The sequence below is a fragment of the Equus asinus genome, chromosome 4, assembly GCF_041296235.1.
Source record: "Equus asinus isolate D_3611 breed Donkey chromosome 4, EquAss-T2T_v2, whole genome shotgun sequence".
NCBI classification, from domain to species: Eukaryota; Metazoa; Chordata; class Mammalia; order Perissodactyla; family Equidae; genus Equus; species Equus asinus.
The window spans coordinates 76952885-76971119 of record NC_091793.1 but is presented as its reverse complement, the minus strand read 5'-3'; the positions used below and the strand labels follow the sequence as shown (position 1 = coordinate 76971119).

The 18235-nt window shown below is 44.2% G+C and overlaps 1 protein-coding gene across 10 annotated transcripts in view; it reads left to right on the top strand.

Annotated features, from left to right (window-relative positions):
- NCKAP5 (NCK associated protein 5) overlaps positions 1 to 18235 on the top strand; it is a 916285-nt gene that overhangs the window by 859606 nt on the left and 38444 nt on the right. For 6 of the 10 annotated variants that reach the window (XM_070507565.1, XM_044769045.2, XM_044769039.2 and 3 more), the window contains one exon: positions 1803 to 1939. In XM_070507565.1, coding sequence (XP_070363666.1) covers positions 1803 to 1939 — 137 coding nt within the window. Of the gene's footprint in view, positions 1 to 1802; positions 1940 to 4706; positions 4840 to 18235 lie in introns of all 10 variants that reach the window. The other 4 variants (XM_044769048.2, XM_044769046.2, XM_070507568.1 and 1 more) reach the window with 1 other exon arrangement.

The window sequence follows — 18235 nt, the reverse complement described above, 5'->3', positions numbered from 1 at the left end:
GCATATGACATAGAACTGTAAAGACTTTCGTTTATGATTTGATGATTAGAAAGGAGCCACAAGTAGTGATTATACTGTAGGCTTCTGAGAAATTAGAAAAGAAGACTTCTAATTAAACATTTTTGAGTAAATGGGATTGCGCTATTCCCATGGCTGAGTTGTCCCTTCGTACGGTAACACTAGCTGCCATGAATATTTCACCGCAAACTTCTGCTCATTCCAAGCCAAGGCTACATTTTAAAAGGCTGTAATGCATATTATTTTTGAAATAAGTCCATTGTTAATTAATGACGCAGCCTCCAGAGATTCAGGGGTGAAATCTTAGTTATAGATTATGTGCTCCATGCCCGAATAGTCACATGTGTGACCTCAATTCAGCAGCGGGCTACTGAGTAGACTCCATGATTAAACACTGTCATTATAACAAATTGAATAGAAACTGCAAGCCTTGCATTGCTTCGTAAGAAGGCGATAGGAAGGAGATTGTTCTGATCTTGCTGCTAGTTTTCACTGCACTGGTTTTCTAAGGTTTGTGTCTTAATTAAATTGTCATGAAGAGTTGTAAAAAAGTAATGTAAGGTTGAGAGTGAGGTCAACACACTGCAGGACATCTTTGTGTCACTCATCCTGAAGCTTCCTGTCCACCAAATGATTTTGTCACTGTGGTCCAGAGGCAGGGCCAGCTTTCCTAGATTTCTCTTTTCTCTGTGGCCATTGGTTACTGATTTTAAAAATTAAGGAATGGAGAACTAGCTGGAACAAAAGGGAAGTGGTTTAGAGCAGTCACTTCCTGTTTAATGTATGCATTTGAGTTGGTTTTTCTCTTATTCCTGTATCAAAAATGGAAGTAACTGTACAAAGCTCACAGTGCTGATGAAAATACAATTACTTCACTTCTGCTCACAAGCAAAATACTGTTGAGAGGCTATCACAGCATGTGCTGTTGATAATCATTGAGGCTGGAGGATAATAACAGCAATTCTCCTTTCTGGCATAAGGAAGGAATACACTCTGTGGGTTAATCTACTATTATGGGTAATGGAGGAACTTTCCTTAATCATTCTCTGCTAATTACACCCTTGCTACTCCAAATGTGATCCATGGACCAGCATCATCAGCATCACCTGAGAGCTTGTCAGAAATGCAGAATCTCAGACCCCACCCCAGACCAACTGAAGCAGAATCTGCAGTTTAACAAAAGCTGAGCTGATGCGTGTGTGCATTAAGGCTTGAGAAGCACTGCCCCACAACATCTTTAATGGCAGAGAGGAAACATAAGGGCAGAAGAGGAAAGTTTCCCAGACCACATTATTCAAAATGACCTTCACAGGTATTCTAGGAAAATAAAGCTCCCTTGCTCAAATATGTTTGGGAAAGGCTGCAAATTCAAATCCTTCTTTTGGAAATTATAACAATCCCCATTAGCACAATGAAGGCTCTAAGAAGTCCTCCAAAAGGGAATCCTGTTTGTTATTTGATGAAAACCATTATTTGAGGAATAATCAGTGTTTCCCAAACAGTTTGCCTACTTTCTAACATGAAAAGTCGAACAACAGTTTGTGGAAAAGTGGGCCAAGGACAGTTTGCCTTCGGGTCTCCAAGGTGACCATCCTCTCTATATATACATAATTATGCAGATATTTCCATTGGCACAGACTTGCAGGGGACAGAATGTTGGGAAACCCAGCTTTCACCATATTTGGGCCTTTTTTATTATTTCTGAATATCTCACCCACCTCCCTTTCTAAAGTTGTAGAGTTGAACAAAGCTGATTATGATTTCATATACATTTCCTCATTTAGGAAAAATTGATTCTCTAAAGCAGAATGAAGCAGAGCCAAGGCCTCAGACTTGCTCGTCATTCGAATATGCTGAAAACACAATGGCAAGCCAGCCACTTCCAGACTGGAGGGGTGAAGATGCCACTGCTGAGACCCAGGTAAAGGGGAGGCTGACAGGAGGGCACCCTCCACCTGTTGGTCCTGATGGTGAAAAGTGAACTTCTTAAACACATTTGTGATAGATTTCATTTGAAAGTAAATTTGTGGTTGGTTCAGTGAATGAAGATCAAGGCCCAAGGCTCACCTTTTTTCCTGAGTTATTAAGTTACTCCATAGAGCCTTGAGAGGAATTCAAATGGTTCCACGGATCTGCACCCAGATTCCTGACGTATGGATGTTCTCCCCTAATTAGGCTCTCTCAAGCCATTCACTCTCCCAAGCCATAAGAGCACCATTTAGAATGATTTAATGATGTTTTTTCATTATCTCATTAGTTACTTTAACCTTTCCCTTGCTCCTATGAGACATGTAAGGCAGGTATAATTAGACTCCTTTTAGGGAGGGATAAACAAAGGCATGGAGTGGTCAAATAATGTGCCAGAGTCAATGAGACCTGCATTTCTTCACTCCCTATCATTTTTGCTATGGGTTCTTCATCCACACTGAGATGGCACACACGGGCCTCCTGATGTGTGATTGGACCTCGGGAGGAGCTCATGGCTCAGGAACTCTGCTTTCTTTTGTTGTTGTTAGTGCAATTGCATGGATTCTCACTCTTAGCGACCCTGTGTGCAGCAGAGTGGAACCCTGCTCAGTCTTTTTGCACCATCCTCTCACCTTCCAGTGCTATGTCAGTACTCCACTGCTATTCATAGGGTTTTTCTGGTCAATTGCTTCGGAAGGGGGTGGCCAGGTCCTTCTTCCTAGGCTGTCTTAGTCTGGAAGCTCCACTGAAACCTGTCCACCATGGGTGACCCTATCAGTGTTTTAAATATCAGTGGCATAGCTTTCAGCATTATAGCAACACATAGCCACCATAGTATGACAACCGACAGGTGATGTGGTTCCCTGGCCCGGAATTGAACCGAGGCCACAGCAGTGAGAGCACCGAATCTTAACCATTAGACCAAAAGGGCTGGCCATGCTTTATTTGAGGACTGGAAAACTGTGAAAACCCTAAAAGACACCCAGAGTTGGAAGGAAAATAGCTCAGAGACAACAGGTGTTGACAATGACAAAGGGTTTGGGCAATTCCAAGAAAGTGAAAAAAAAATGAATTACTCAGTGCGGCCAGGAGGGAGTTGTCCCCTCTACATGTGATGGCAGAACACTCCCCACCCAACATATATGTCTACCGACACACACACACACCTCTGGGGTCCCTTATCTCATCATCCTGCGCCATCTCTGCCCACTAGAAATCCTGCCCTAACTAGTGAGAGTCACCACTCTTACTTAGAACTTAGAGCTCTGCTTCACTGACCACTAAGGAGGGGAAACTCAAAGCAAGAGTTGGCTTTATATTTCCAGTGCCCAGCACAGTACCTGATTCCATTAGGGTTTGTTGAGTGGAGGGATGAAAAAAATGCATCTCAGCATACCCAGAAAGTGTTCCTGGAGTCCTGCTGGAACTCTAGATGTGGATTAGCATGTCAACTGCCTCAGCAATGCCTGAACACAGCATTATTGCCACACCAGTGACATCGTCACAGGTCAGGCTGTGTGTGCATTTGAGCAAGAGAAGAGACTGAGTCCCTTAACCCACGAACTGTCAATCTGAGCATTATAAAGACATGGGGCTCCCCTGGAATCACAGCCAATAGACCTTGTCATCCTTCACAGACATCATCCTTGCTAGACTACTGGTATCTCCTGTGTTGAGGTCTGTGCCCCAGAACCTAGCACACCGCTTGGCACAGAGTAGGTTCTCAGTAAACATCTGTTGAATGAATGGATAAATGAGTAACTGAATGAAGGAATAAAGGAAATGAGTAACTGCTTGAATTTATAACCCCAGCCAAGGGAGCTCATATCATGAAATGAGTTTTTATAATTTCCAACCAAATGACGCCCTCCCAAACATTCTTTAGAGACTCATCCCACACAGCCGTACCTGAACTGTTTGGGATGAGTGGGGTCTAATGAGCTCGAATAGGATAGTCTGCACACAGAAAAGACAGTCCTGAGCCCCTTGATTCTACACTTAGCAGTTGCAGTCCTGGAGCTAGAATTCCATTTGTGTGCACAGAGACAGAAACTGTTCATGCAGTATCAAAACTGCCTAGCTGCATTATCGCCAGGCCAGTGACATCCTCACAAGTGAGGCTGTGTATGCATGTTAGCGAGAGGGGGCACTGAGTCCCTCAACCCGTGAACTGTCAGTAGACTCAGGGATCATATAGAGTTAGCAACTGCATACTTTTCTAAAGGTTTCTATCCTTTCAGGGGCTGGAAGAAAATTATAAATTAAGCAAACACTTATTCTTTTGTCCCCAAGGTTGATTTTTTTTCACACCCTCTAATGCTTGAAAGCCGGTGATGAGATCACTTCAATAAATAAGCCATTAGGCTCAGAACAGAAGAGCATAGTAGGCATTTGAGAAAAATAAGACCCTATAAAGAAGTATACAAAATGCAGAATGGGTAGCCGTGGGGACTTTCCTGTGCCTGAGACAATGGCAGACTGTGGTCAATGGCTTCATTAATACAGGCTCATTTCTACAGCTCTGGTAATTGAGTAACTGCGCCAGCTCCACTAGGAGCAGGTAGACAGGCCAAGCAGAGTCATTCTTGGGGGTGCGGTGGGAACGGAATTCTGCGCACACAACGACGGCCGAATATGAACCGTTTCCTGTCCTCACAGGATGTTCTGCCCCATTTTGATTTGCATGAATAATCTTAACAGTCTCATTATTACTCATTTAGGACAAGGTACCCAGAATGTGTGCGTACTCTGCCAGCGGTGGCAGTGATAGTGACAGTGACCTGGACTATGAAAATAATGGTTTTGGAGCTGGAAGGGGCAAGTTAGTGAAAGCAATGAAGAGCCCCACCCAAGGTAACGCATGGCAAGCACACTGGCCATTCGGGGCTCCCCTCTCTCAGGGGTGCCGCTGATTATTCCCTGCCACTGTGCTCTGCCTCCATCTGCCCTTGCTTTTATATTTTAGCTGCCCATCTCTCCTGAGATCTAATTTTCTGGTACATACAGAAGATTGTCTATGTGCATCAATTTGTTTTCTGGTATAATCTTCATGACATTGCAGTGCGGTCTGTAAGGATTTTATTTCCAAATCTGGCATCTCTCAAAAAGCCTCCCATTGAGTTATCTCAGTAATGAAGGAATGACTATAAAGATAACTTGGTTCTTAATTACATACTTTGGCAAGTTAAATCATCCAGTAAGCCATGGATGGAGTTTTCCAGGCTCTTTGCTAATATCATGCTGTGTAACTCTGGGCCTGTTACCCACGTCGTCATGAACAGGTCTGTTTATGAGGTTGAAATATCCTCACACTGTTTTTATCTGCATCAGAATTGGCAGTAGAAAAACCATCATCCTGAGATATTTAAAAATACGTATATTCAGATGGCATTTCCTTACAGATACAAAAGGACAGAGGAACCCCTAATACGAAGTGTGATCTGGGGTCTGCTTTTCTTGTAATCTATTCTGGATTGTCAGAAATATTTTAATGATGCAATGGAGAATCATTCTTTTCATACTAATCAACTTTTCCTCAAATACTAATTTAGCAATTATATGATGAAATCATGACTTTCTTTTTTTAAAAGACGCATATGTTGCTTTAGCAAAAAACATAATTTAGCAACCATGTGTTTTTCCAATTTTCCAAGAGTCTTGACATCTGCGACACGTGGAGTTAAGATTGGCATGTGAAAACAGCCATTAACCTGAGCCTCCACTTTGCTCCTTGCATCCTACAAGTCATCAGAGAAGCAGGACCAATGGTTGAATCCTGCAAAGGCTTACCAAGAAGAAGGTGGCAAATGCCCCTGGCATTTTAGTTAGGTTGTTGTCCCAGTTAGCTCTCTGTGATCTGTCAGTGTCCCTCTTATTGTGACAAATCAAGGGAGGAGAGGAGTTCATTGTCATGGGGCCTGCCTAGTGAACACACCTGTGGCCAGGCCACCTTCTAGTCCAAGCTCTTCCCTTGAACTTATTGTGGGTCCATAGTGAATAACCTCACCTCATTGACTCAAGCTCACCTCAACTGCTCCATCCATGAATGATTTCCAAGGTCCCTTCTAGCTCTAAAACTTCATTCATTTATTGAACAAATGTTTATTGAAAGCCTCCTCTGGGCCAGCTTTCCAGCAGAGAGTAAATGAACAAAGATCCCTGGCAGACAGTAAATAATAGATATAATAAGCAAGTAAATGTATATAGTTTGTTGAATAGAGATAAATGCTGGGGAAAAGACAATGTAAGGCAGAGTGGGGTCCCGGAGAGCAGGACTGCCAGGAGTGGTGATGGGAGGGGGAGATGTTAAAATTCCCGTAGAGCAGTCCAAACAAGCCTTACTGAGAAGGAGATGTTTGAGTAGAGCTTAGAAGGAAGAGAGAGAGAGAGAGAGCCAGGCGAATATCTGGGGAAAGAGCATTCCAAGCAGAGGGAACAGCCCATGCAGAGGGCTTGAGGAGGAACAGCAGGAGGCCAGCATGGCTGTGGCAGAGAGAGCAAGTCGGAAGATTGGGCAATGAGGTCAGATAAGTAAAAGGAGCCAGAGCTGGTAAGGCCTTGCTGGGCTTGCTGAGGACTTTGGCTGGGAGACATGTGTGCGAGCCTTTGGACAAGTCAGAGCAAAGGAATGGCATGATCTGAGATGTTTTAAATGGATCAGTCTGGCTGCCATGTCGTGAAGACTGAAGAAGCAAGATCAACTGAAAAGCTATTCCAGTCATTCAGGCAGGACACGTTTGTGACTGGGACTAGGGCGATCCCAGGGAAGGAGTGAGCAGCACTGTCTAACAGAACTCTCTGCAGTGATCGAAGGTTCAGGGTCTGCACTGCCCAGTACCACAGCCACCGACCACACATGGCTCGTAAACACTTGAAACAAGGCTAGGTCAAGTAGGGAGCTAAATTTTTAAATTTAATTTTTGCTGTAGTTTTCCTAAGAGTTCTCCTTTGGGCCATTCTTTTTTTTTCTCTATTTTAATTTTTTAAATTTTATTTAACTTTAATTTAAATATTAATAGCCCCATGTGGCTCATTCAACACAGGGAGTGTGAATGGTCTGATTCCAGATCTAATTAAAAATACAACACAGCTCACTGATAGATTGGAGGTGGTGGTGAAAGAAAAAGCAGAGTCAAAGATGGCTCCAAGACTTGGGTTCTGGAAGGGTAGGCATTCTGCCAACTGAAATGGGGAAGTCTGAGGTTGGGGCTCGGGGAGGCAGATTGGTAGTTAATTTTAGACATGCGGAGTTTGAGGTACCCGTTAAGCAAGTGGAGGTGTTGAGTAGGTGATGGGCTGTGTGAGTGTGAAGTTCAGCAGATCAGGTCTGGTCTGGAAAAGTAAATTTGAGCATCAGCAGGTAGGCGGCATTTAAGGCCCTGGGTCCAGATGAGATCAGGAGGGGAGAGAGTGTTGCTAGAGAGAGGGCTTCATCTTCCCGAGTTGAGAGGTTGAGGAGAAGAGGAAGAACCAGAGAAGGCAACTGAGGAGGAGCAAGCAGCAAGGGATAGGAGAGCCAGGCAGTGTGGTGTCTCAGAAGCCAAGTGAAGAAAGATGTCAGGGAGGAATTCGTGATTCCATATGTGGCTTGTTAGTAAAAAGAGGGACACAATCTTCATATTCAGTCCTATGTCTTCCTCTGGCAGTGGGGTTCCAGCGCAGGGTGGGGAGAAGGAAATGGGAGAGGGGAGGAGGGATGGTCTAAAGGCAATTTGAAGAAAGATCAAGATAAACTATTTGAGGGGCTGGCCCCGTGGCCGAGTGGTTAAGTTCGCGCGCTCCGCTGCAGGTGGCCCAGTGTTTCGTTGGTTCGAATCCTGGGCGCGGACATGACACTGCTCATCAAACCACGCTGAGGCAGCATCCCACATGCCACAACTAGAAGGACCCACAACGAGGAATATACAACTATGTACTGGGGGGCTTTGGGGAGAAAAAGGAAAAAATAAAATCTTTAAAAAAAAAAAAAAAAGATAAACTATTTGAATGAGGGAGCACCTGAGTAGGAGAGAAACTACGTTAGGGTTCAAATTTTAACATAGCTTTGTGTAAATGAGTTGTGCAAAGCAATAGGGAATAAGCATTCGGCGATGGCTGCGGATCCTGGTGAACAGTGAACTTGCTCCTTTAACTTTTATTTCTGTCCTTCTGCAAAATGAAGGGAGTCTCAGCCTGAGTTTTTTTCTCTCTGTGCTCACTTTGCCCGTCCTCTTCCCTCCAACCAGAGCAAATCTCTATTTGAAAGGAGGGGGCTTCTTTCATACTATTACATCAGCCTCTGGGCAAATGGCGCTTCTGGAGGTAAAACCATGAGGTCTATGCAGAGGAGCCCTGGAAGCTGCACAGCCAGCAAGAAGCTTCTTGCCTCTAGCCAGGCACCTACCCTCTGCCTTTAACAGCGGACTTGTTGCCAGGGCTCTGTCATCTGCACCCCTGACCCAGCCGGCCAGCACTCAACCTGGGCTGATCAGGGTGCTGCCAGAAAGAGAAAACGTATGCAGACTGCTGGGGTGGCCGTGGGTGTGTGCTGGCTTCCAGCAAACCTTGGGAAGGGACATTTAGGGTGGACACGGCACTGTTAATTTTTTAAATGTGAGCAAGGTTGATCTTAAAAGAAAATAGGAACGATTAAGAGAAAAACACCAAAAGGAGGACGTGCCTTGGGTGCGCAGGGTGGAGATTTTCTTCCCTCGGGTCATGATTTTGCCATGCTTCATGGCGTGTGCCTATGAAAGTGAGATCTCCCCCCATTCTCTCTTTAAGTAACAAGGTTGGGTAATAGAGGTCCCCAACCTGCAGAATGCATTTGCCAGTAGATCTTGAAGTCATCTTGGATGTTCTCCAAGATAGTCGCCCTTCTCAGACACACCCTCTCTCCTGGTTCCCTGATTTCCCTCAGGTGATGGAGGGCTGGCACCTAACAGTGGCATTCTGTCCTCCCCGGCTTCTAGGACATGCACACTCAGGGGCCTCCTGCTCCCACCTGTGCCCTCTCCGCTGCCCTCTCCGCTTGGCCTGCTTCTCAGTCCTTAGCCACTCCCCTGCCAGTCTCAGCATGCCTGGGGAGCCCTCCCTTTACAACAGAGTGCCCGGGGACCCCACATCCCATGGTTTCTTGTGCCCACTGGCTTCTTTGAATCACACCCAATGTGGCGATAGAATCCTAATTTCCAAAACCCTGCCTATGGGCTCATAAAACACTTGAGTAAATGCACGTCTTTTCTTTCAAGGTTGGTTTCTTTAGCTTGACTTTGAAATATGTTTAAAAAGTCCAGGTTGTTAGCACAGAGTCGGCGGCGGCAGCAGGATTTAGGAGCTGGGGAGGCAGCGCAGCGGGTGAGGCAGCGGACAGGACTAATTCTGTGGCTTTGTTTCCACGCAGCTCCCTGCTCTAATTTGCCAAGCTGGGCATAAACCTGTCCTTGTCCTGCAGGCAGGGCCTTGGAGACGGCTGAGCAGGGGGACAAGGGCGGGAAGGTGAAGCGGGGAGAGAGCAAAGCAGGGCAGAATATGGGACCAGAGGAGACCTAGGGGAATTGCAGCAGTGACACCCCAATCTCTGGAAGGAGGCAGGGCGAGGGGAGTCTGCCCCCTGGCTGAAGCCCCCGGACCTGGTTGGTAAAAAGTAAAAAAACAGTCTCTCGCCAAGGCTTGTCCCCCAAGCTTCTGATTCATCTACCTGGCTGCCCGCCACCAACACCAGCGCTGCCGGGTGCTTCAAAGGCAAAAATCCAAACTGAAACTTTTGTTTTTGTCTCTAGAAATCTCTGTCTCCCAAGCTCTCTGTCTTAACTGATGGTCTTGCCATCCTTTTAGGAATACCAACTGTGAAGCTAGGAGTTTTCCTCCAGTCTTCTTTCTCCCACCCTCCACATGCTGGCAGTCCCGAGGTCCTGCTGCCTCCCTCCCAGATACTTCTCCCATCTGCCCCTCTCTGTCTTGTCTATCACTGCCCAGGGGCACCTCCATCTGGTCTACACAGCCCCACTACCTCCCTTTGCCCCTTCTCCCGGTCCACCCACTGCTAGTCCTGTCCCCCTCAAATGCATCATCCACGCTGCCACCAAAGTGCCAACTCCCATCATGTTGTTCCTTTGCTTAAAACTCTTGGGGACTCTCCATCACCCAAAGACCAAATCCAATCTCCTCATTTTACAAAGTTCGCAAATCCCACCTTGGCCTTGTCTCTCTGACTTCATCTTTCTCCATTTTCTGTCTTAAACTTTATGTGTCATCAAAATGCTCACCTGTCCTGAACACGTGATGCTGTCAGGGGCTTCTGTGCCTTTGCTCTTGTGGTTTCACTTCCTGGAATGGCTTTCACACCAACACCCTTCTTCTCTAACCTTCATGTAACTTCTGCTTAGTCCTTAAGATTCAGTTCAGACTTTCCCTCTTCCAGGAAGTCTTCCCAGATGCTCCTCCACCAGCCACACCCAAGTTGCTCTTCTTTGTTTGTTCTCCTTTAATACCCTGTAATTATTTCTGTCACTTGCCACTTGAGATTATGCTTATTTCTTTGCATGCTCAGCTCTCTCATTAGTGCCAAGATTGCTTCTCATTCATGTCGCACAGGTCCTGGCGAATCAAAGGTGTTTCATAAATGTTAACATCATAAGTGTTGAATAAAAATGCAGCTAACTCACAGGACCGGTTAAGACCTGGCTTAGCTCCTGCTGTGCTCATCCATCATCCCTTTGGGCCTTTCTTGTCCAAGAAAGAAAGAGCCAGAGTAGCTACCAACAGAGAGAAATCGAATAAGGAATTTCTCCTTCTCTGAGGGCCATGCTAGAGAAAGCAGTGAATCTGTTTTCACAATTTTTCTTAATTTTTGAATTTTAGCTTACTCTTCCATGATGGCTGTTGAGGCATATCAGAATCCTCTGTTTTGTGTTATTTCTTTTAAATGGCCCCATGCCCCTGGCTTGATTTTCATAATCTCCGTCCCAATTTTGGAATTATCGTCACTCTTATTGATGAAAATGCATCATACCCTTGAGATGTGAGAGAGAGAAAGGTTGAGGACCTTTGTTCTTTTGATATTTGTTATTTGAAAATCTCCAAGTTGAATTGGTTAGTTGATGAACAAGATTGGGGAAAAGAATAAAAGCAAAGAGGAAAGTTGACTTCTAAACTAGTTCGTTTTAGTTTATTCAGCTCTTACTCTGTGTCCCAGCCATTGCTGGACACTGGGGGTGGGGACAGGTTAGTGACATAGCCCTGCTCCCTAGATGCCTCTAATCAGATGTACAGACTTGAAACATCATCTGAGAGAGGAGATCATCCAGTACCCTAAACAGTTGCTTTCTACTGCCTATGGCCTTCCTTTTGGCTCCTCAGAGTGAGGAACCAGAATTCCTCTTTCTTTTTAGTTTTCATAAATTTACTTCTCCAAATTGAAACTCATTAAGGTCTACAAATTGCCATACTATTCAGCTTGCTTTCAAGAGCAGCCCCTCCCTTCTGGAGCCCCATACCCTCAAAGTGCACAATCAGGTCAAATAAGGAAATCTTCAGTCGGCGTCCCACAGCCACCAGATGAGGCTTGTCTAGTCAAGCTCCAGGTTCCTGAACAATTAGTTCATTTTCTTCGTTTGAAGGTGATTACATTCAACAAATTACAAAGAGCCAGGGCAGTTGAGTTAAAAACAATTGGTTTTGCAGTAATTAGAAAAACACGAGGAAGTGATGACTGTGGAACAATATTAAAAGGAACACTGAAGGATAACGCTCCAGTTCCTGGTTAATTCTTCAGCTTGAATATTTAGAGATTCACAACTAATTATGCAGAGATGATGAATTTTAAAAATGCTGCCACCCTGCCTTCCCAAGGCCAAGGACTTTGACTATTAATAGAGCAATCAGATTTTGCTATATTATAGAGAATTCACACAAAGTTGCATCTATTTTAAAGCATTCATCTGGCACATGACTTAAAGACGACAAATTTCTGTAATGTGCAAAATCAGCATTGGGTTATACTCAATCCAAACTCGTTATAATCACTCCAAGTTCCCCCAGATAAATCTATTGTTTAAAATGGACACTACAGGTAAGAGTTATCTTTAGTCCTTTCTGAAACTTCTCTCTTATTAGGTCATTTTAAAGATTTGCTTTATTTTTGACAAGCTCATGCCAACTTGAGGTGAATGGCCTCATGCAATAACATGCAAGGGATTTGTCTTCTAGCATTCAACTTTCCTGGATGACAAATGGAAAGTACTGACCATGACAAGCGGGCTGCTCTGAGACCCTTACCGAAATCAGGGTCTCAAATTTCTCTCTGTCACCATTCATCCACCATCAGAAAACCCACAGCCCTTTCAGCTGTTCTGATTGGATTTGTGCTATGTTGAGGTTTGGGGTTTTTAGTGGGGAGAAGTGTCATGCACCACAACAAAACAAACAAAAAAACCCACTAGCTTCTAAAAGTCACGTGGTCAAAAGCTAGCCATCAGAAAGAACTCACTGTGCCCTCAGACAGACTTGAAAAGGGAGGCTGCGATGTGACCTGCATTTAATTATTTAAGCTGCATAGTGTGAGGCCCTTAAGAAAGCAAATGACGTGATGGACAGAATGAGTTTACCCTCCTGTCGAAAGAGCAGTGTGCCGTGGCGAGGCCGTCGCTCAATTAAATTGGACTGCAGGATACAGAGGAGATGGAGGCCAAGTCTGGGGACCCTAATGAGACATTTTGGAGGGAAGAGATGCCCTGCTGGAGTTTGTCACTCTTTGATGGGCATTCTCCCCCCACCGTTACCACAGCACCCCCAGGGCTACCCCTCCTTCATTCAAACATGTTATAGCCTGAAACATTTGAACAGGAGCTTGCCAAGTAGAATTTCAAAGTAAAAAACAAATCTCTGGTTGTTGTGAAATAGGCAGGGGAGCAAATGATACTTAATGCTGTGCAAATTAGCAATCTTTGGCTGCCAGGGGCTGAAAGAAAGCTAGGCAGTAAATCTAAAACTAATAAGCAATGAATTGGATGATGTTTCATTTGTGAACATGTGTATGTCCCCTCAGCCTCATGCAGGGGGAGCAGAACAAGGTGTGACCTGGCAGACCTCCAGGTAGCCTCACAAGTATGTTGGAGGATGACTTTTTTGCAGAGCTTGCCCACCATCCAAGTACTACCTTGAGTGTTCACATCGGATCCTTTAGCCCTGTGGCTCTCAAACAGGATGACTGTGCCCCCCATGGGACGTTTGGCAATGTCTACAGACATGTTGGGTTGTCACAACTCAGATGTGGAGGGGACTACTATCTGACGTGTAGACCCCATGGATGCTGCTGAACATCCTATAACGCGCAGGGTAGTCCCCAATAACAGTGTTATCCTGCATAAAATGTCAGTAGTGCTGAGAAGAAGCCAAGAGATTAACCTTTAGGCATGGGAAATGTTCACTGGGAGGGACAAGCTGTCAAATATTTGTGCCAAAGTATGACAGCTGCCAAATCCCCCTGCCTGCCCCGCAGGCACCCCAAGCCTGGCCCCGCCACCTATTTTGGTGGTTAAGATGCACTTCCTCCAAGGGGCTTTGAAAGGGAAGTTCATGGTCCTGTCTGGGCCTTTCACACTTGGCTGTTGATCTTGTTCCCAGTGCCTTTGTCCGAGTGTGTTAGGGAGATGCCGGCTGTCTGAAGTGGTAACACAGAGCACAGATTATTTGAGGCTGCTCCACATTAAGTCTCTTATTAGCATTTCACTTCTGTCTCTCTTAGAGAACATGTGCCCTGAGGTGGCGGAAATCCTTTACAGGCTTGAAAGTAACCCGAGGACAGTTAATCCTCACAGTGTTCTACTGAAGAAGGTAAATTGCAATTAGATGAAAAGTGAAGAAAAAACAGTCAACAGGTGTTTGGGTTTCCTTGGGGACCTTAGAGTTTCATATTTGGCTAAAAAGCACATACTGACATTTGGGAAGGGCCCCTTGCCAGGACTCTTCCCACTGAATGGTTAAGACTAGGAAGATTAACATAAATCTCAGGAATAAAAATGCTGGGGCCAATAGAAGGAGCTCTGTTGAAGAAATGAGGTAAGGGGGGAAAAGAAAGGGCTTAGTATTCAGGAAAAATGTTTCTAGAAGCAATTATTAGAGTGTGCAAAACGATAATGCAATGGGTAAACCTTTGAGGTGTAGAGGGAAAGGAGAGAGATAAATTCTGATTATTTAGAGTGCTTTATTCTCAGACTTCAAGGATAGAGAGAGACCATTTCTAACATTCTCCCACCCCAACTGCCCCTCCTCAACCAGTCAAAAACATAGAAATATACACATATTATACAACCAAGCCGATGAGCTCAGGAAAACACAGGGTTCCTTCCTAACCAGCAACCAAGAGTTTTGCCACTAAAAACGTCAAGCATCATGCAGTGAATCATACAACTGGCTGTTCTCTATGACCCTCTTAGAACCCAGAAACCAAAAGCCATGGCCATTTGGTTGGATGTGTTGGACATGCCCATAATTGGGAATTAGGACGCCTGAGTTCTAGCCCTGACTCAGTGAATAGACTTTGTCATCCTGGATGCATAATGTTAACCTTTCTGCGCCTTCGTTCCATCTGCCACACAATGCCCACCTTGCCTCCCTCTTGTGGAGTAGCTCAGATATGACAATCAGTGGGACAAGGCTTCCAACGTGCAGAGTGTTAAATAAATATGAGTAGTATTATGTAAAGTGGGTCAAGAGAAAGAACAATTCCTGGAATTTAAAGTTGAGGATATCAGAGGAGGGGAGGGAAGCACAGGGATCTTGCAAACTGTGGGCCAACATCATGTGAAGCTAAAGCCTCAGAAAGGTAAACTGCCTTCATAAATTAGCCAGGGTTATGCAATTTCCTTACGGGAAATAACACATTATCTTTACCTGGGTTAAAATTCCGTCTAAGTGAGAAAGAACTGATTTAAACTTCCGTGCAACAAGCTAGCAGCATTCTCCTTCCTTATTTATTTTCACAATAGGTAGCAATATCCCAGACTATCCCTCAGCATCATTGTTTTTAGATTCAATTATGTGGGAACCAGAAATATGGTGAGGCTAGATCAGGTAGGGGAAAGTTCTGCTTTTAATTAGACCAGGAATTTTATTATAAATGAGTAAATCAGCCCACTCTTTAAGGAATTTAATTAGAAGAGGAGACAGCATCCTTTCCATGCTATTTCCATCCTTTCCATGCTAGCTTTCCATCTTGTGCAGGCAGAGGAGGTTAGTGGTTGGCTCCCAGCTTCCCCTCCATCAGCTTGCTTATGTGTTTCTGAGCCCTCAAAAGCATCATAAAGAGTGTTTTGTTCCACCATCCTCTTTTTTTCAAACCTCCCTTTTCTCTCTGTTTGTTTAGCCCATCCCATGCTATGTCACTTGACCCTTTTCATCCTGGGATGTTGCCTCCCCAAGAAACCTCAAGGTAGCTTCCTAAGTTTGATAAGGATTCTATGAAAAGAAAGGCTACAGGATCAATACCTCTAGGGAAGACCCAAAGCTATACCAGCATCATTCATTGCACCATAGTGCCCATGAAATCTTTGAGATGTGCAGAAGGATTCAAATACCTAACTTGAAGCAAGTGTGTGTCTTCTTGGACCATAACTTACTTAGTGATCCTGAGCAAATATCTTCCTTCTCCCCTTTCGGCCTGTGTTGAGCTAGATCTCTCTCGGATCCCCCCAGGCCTGATGTTCTCTCACTGTGAACAAATGCTGTAATAATTTGGATGTCAAGCTTCATGCTCTGGTATTCAGCAGTCTCTGCTATTTGGAGAGGTTCTCAGAGTTTTCCTCAGGTGTCGTTTTTCAAAATTTGATATTATTGTTTGGATCACAGAAATTCCTCTCCTATCTCTGTGACCCTAGCCCCATATAGATTAACCATTTTTGTTGGTTTCTTATTTATCCTTCCAGTCTTCCTTTGTACAAACCAAACAAAAGCAAATAAATAATTTGTATATGAAAGGAAGCATACTGTATACACTGTTCTGCATCTTGTTTTGTTTGTTTTGTTCCACTTAACAATGTATCTTGAAGATCATTTCAGGTCAGTTACGTAAAAGTCTTCCCCATTTTTTTTCACATCTACCTTGTGTGGCCATGCCATAATTAATTTAACTAGTCGTCTATGGAGTAGATTCCCATAATTGGACTGTTGAGTCAAAGAGTGACCTGCATCTTCAGAGGAGCTGTACCATTTCACATCCATCTGCAGTGATTGACATGCCTGGTCTCCCAAAGCCTCATCAACAAATTTGAGGTCAAACTTTTGTGTTCTGCCAATCTTACAGAGGAGAAATGATTTTCCATTGTGGCTTGAATTTGATTTATCTTATTAAGAGTGAGGTTGAGAACTTTTATTTAAACATATTTAAATACCATTTGTATTTCTCTCTCTCTGAATCATCTGTTAGTGACCTTTGCCCAATTTTCTATTGGGTTTTTAGTCTTTTTCATCTCAGTTTGTAAGAGCTTTCTAAATTTTAGGGAGATTATTCCTTTGCTTGTGATACAAACTGTAAATGTTGTTTCCAGTTTTTCATTTGCTTGTGATGTCACTTATGATATTCTTTGCAGTGTAGAAGATTTCATTTTCATGTGGTCATTAATCAATCTTTTGTTTCATGACAAGCCCTTCCCCATTCCAAAGTTATTTAATAAAAAAACAAAAAAAAAAACCCTCAGGTTTCTTCAATACCCATGTAGTTTGGATTTTTTGTCCTTTTTTAAAATTTTGCTATCCAGTTGTCCCGAGTCAGTTTTATTTTAAAGGGATAATTTAGCAAAGGGAAGATCATTCAGTTTCTTTTATGACCAGCTGTGAAGGAGACAATTTGGTAACTGGGTAAAACAAAAAGATCCCAGTTTCTTCCACTACAGTGATTTACTGATGAGCCTGAGCCTTTCATCCTCACATTCTGGAGTTTGCTGTGTCGGTCATTTCACCATCAGGCCCAATTAATGAAAAGGATCATAGGACCCGTGTCCAGGTAAAGGAGTGCCCTTTGTCTCCAAGGTCATTCTGAGTGATTCATAGAATGTGCTGTCCTGATTACTGACTGGTTTTTGGAGGACTCATATTATTGGTCTGTAGATGTGCAAGGAAAGGAAGTTAATTGTGCAAGAGAAGGATCTTAGGCCATTTAGGGAGAGTGAAGCCTCTCCTTTGGCCATAATTACACATAGACTCAGTTAGTGCTTACTGGGGACTCACCAGGAGTCATCAGTAATTTAAGTGCCATGGGGAAGAGAGAGGAAGCATGAAATGTGGTCCTGCCCACATAGAGCTTAAAGTCTAGCTGTAGAGAGAAGATGTAGACACTTTAAAAGCCACTAACAATACCACCAGCATGGAAATAAGTTTCCAAAAAGGTGGTTCAGAGACCCCCACCCCTACCCACGTCTGCTTGCCCCCTCTCAGAACTCCCAGTCTGTGACCTTACATCATGGACGATCATAGGGTCTTATTTTCCCATGTCAAATGAAGACTTCTTTTCCCTTTTCAAATGGAGTAGATCATTTCAAAGTCAGAACTCTAGATCTAGGCTTATGACCCTCCTCTGGGACTCCATAGCACCCCAGTCTTACCATGACCATCAAATTGCTATTATCTTCATCTGCCTGCCCTGCTTGCTCCTTAATGGTAAGAACTGTGACCTTTTACACAGAATCTCTAGCACGTGGCAAGGGCTTACTGAGTGTTAATTGAAGCGCTGGATGAATGAATGGTCTGACTCTGAGGCTGTGTGCCGACAGGGTTCCCAGCAAAAGGAATGAAGTAGTCAGAATGTCCTCATGGTGGGGCTTCTGGGGTGAGCCTTGAAGAATCAAGTTTGAGTGGGCGGAAAGAAGAAAATTTCTCCTAGGGGGAAGTGAGTGAATTGGGGAATGAAGAAAGGGTCAGAAGACGGCAGTGACTTGCGGTGACTGCCAGTCTCCCCCACAGGCAGTTAGCAGAACAGAAGGTCCTGTGCTTTTACGGGTGTAATTTATAACATAAAGGTGGTGCCAACTGGCAGTGTTGTTATCTATGTGTGCCGGTGAGTCTGAGAGGTGAGCAGAGGACCAGCACAGAACACAGATGATGAACAGGCTTAGATTTGCAGTCTCTGTTCCCAAATCTGCCCTTAAACTTGAATCTGTCCTGCAGCTTTTGCAGAAAAACAACAACAAAAAATGTTGCATCACTCTCTTTCTGCTTCTTCTCCCCATTTCTAATAACCTAGAGCTTTTGTGTTGGAAGAAAACTGAAAGGTCAT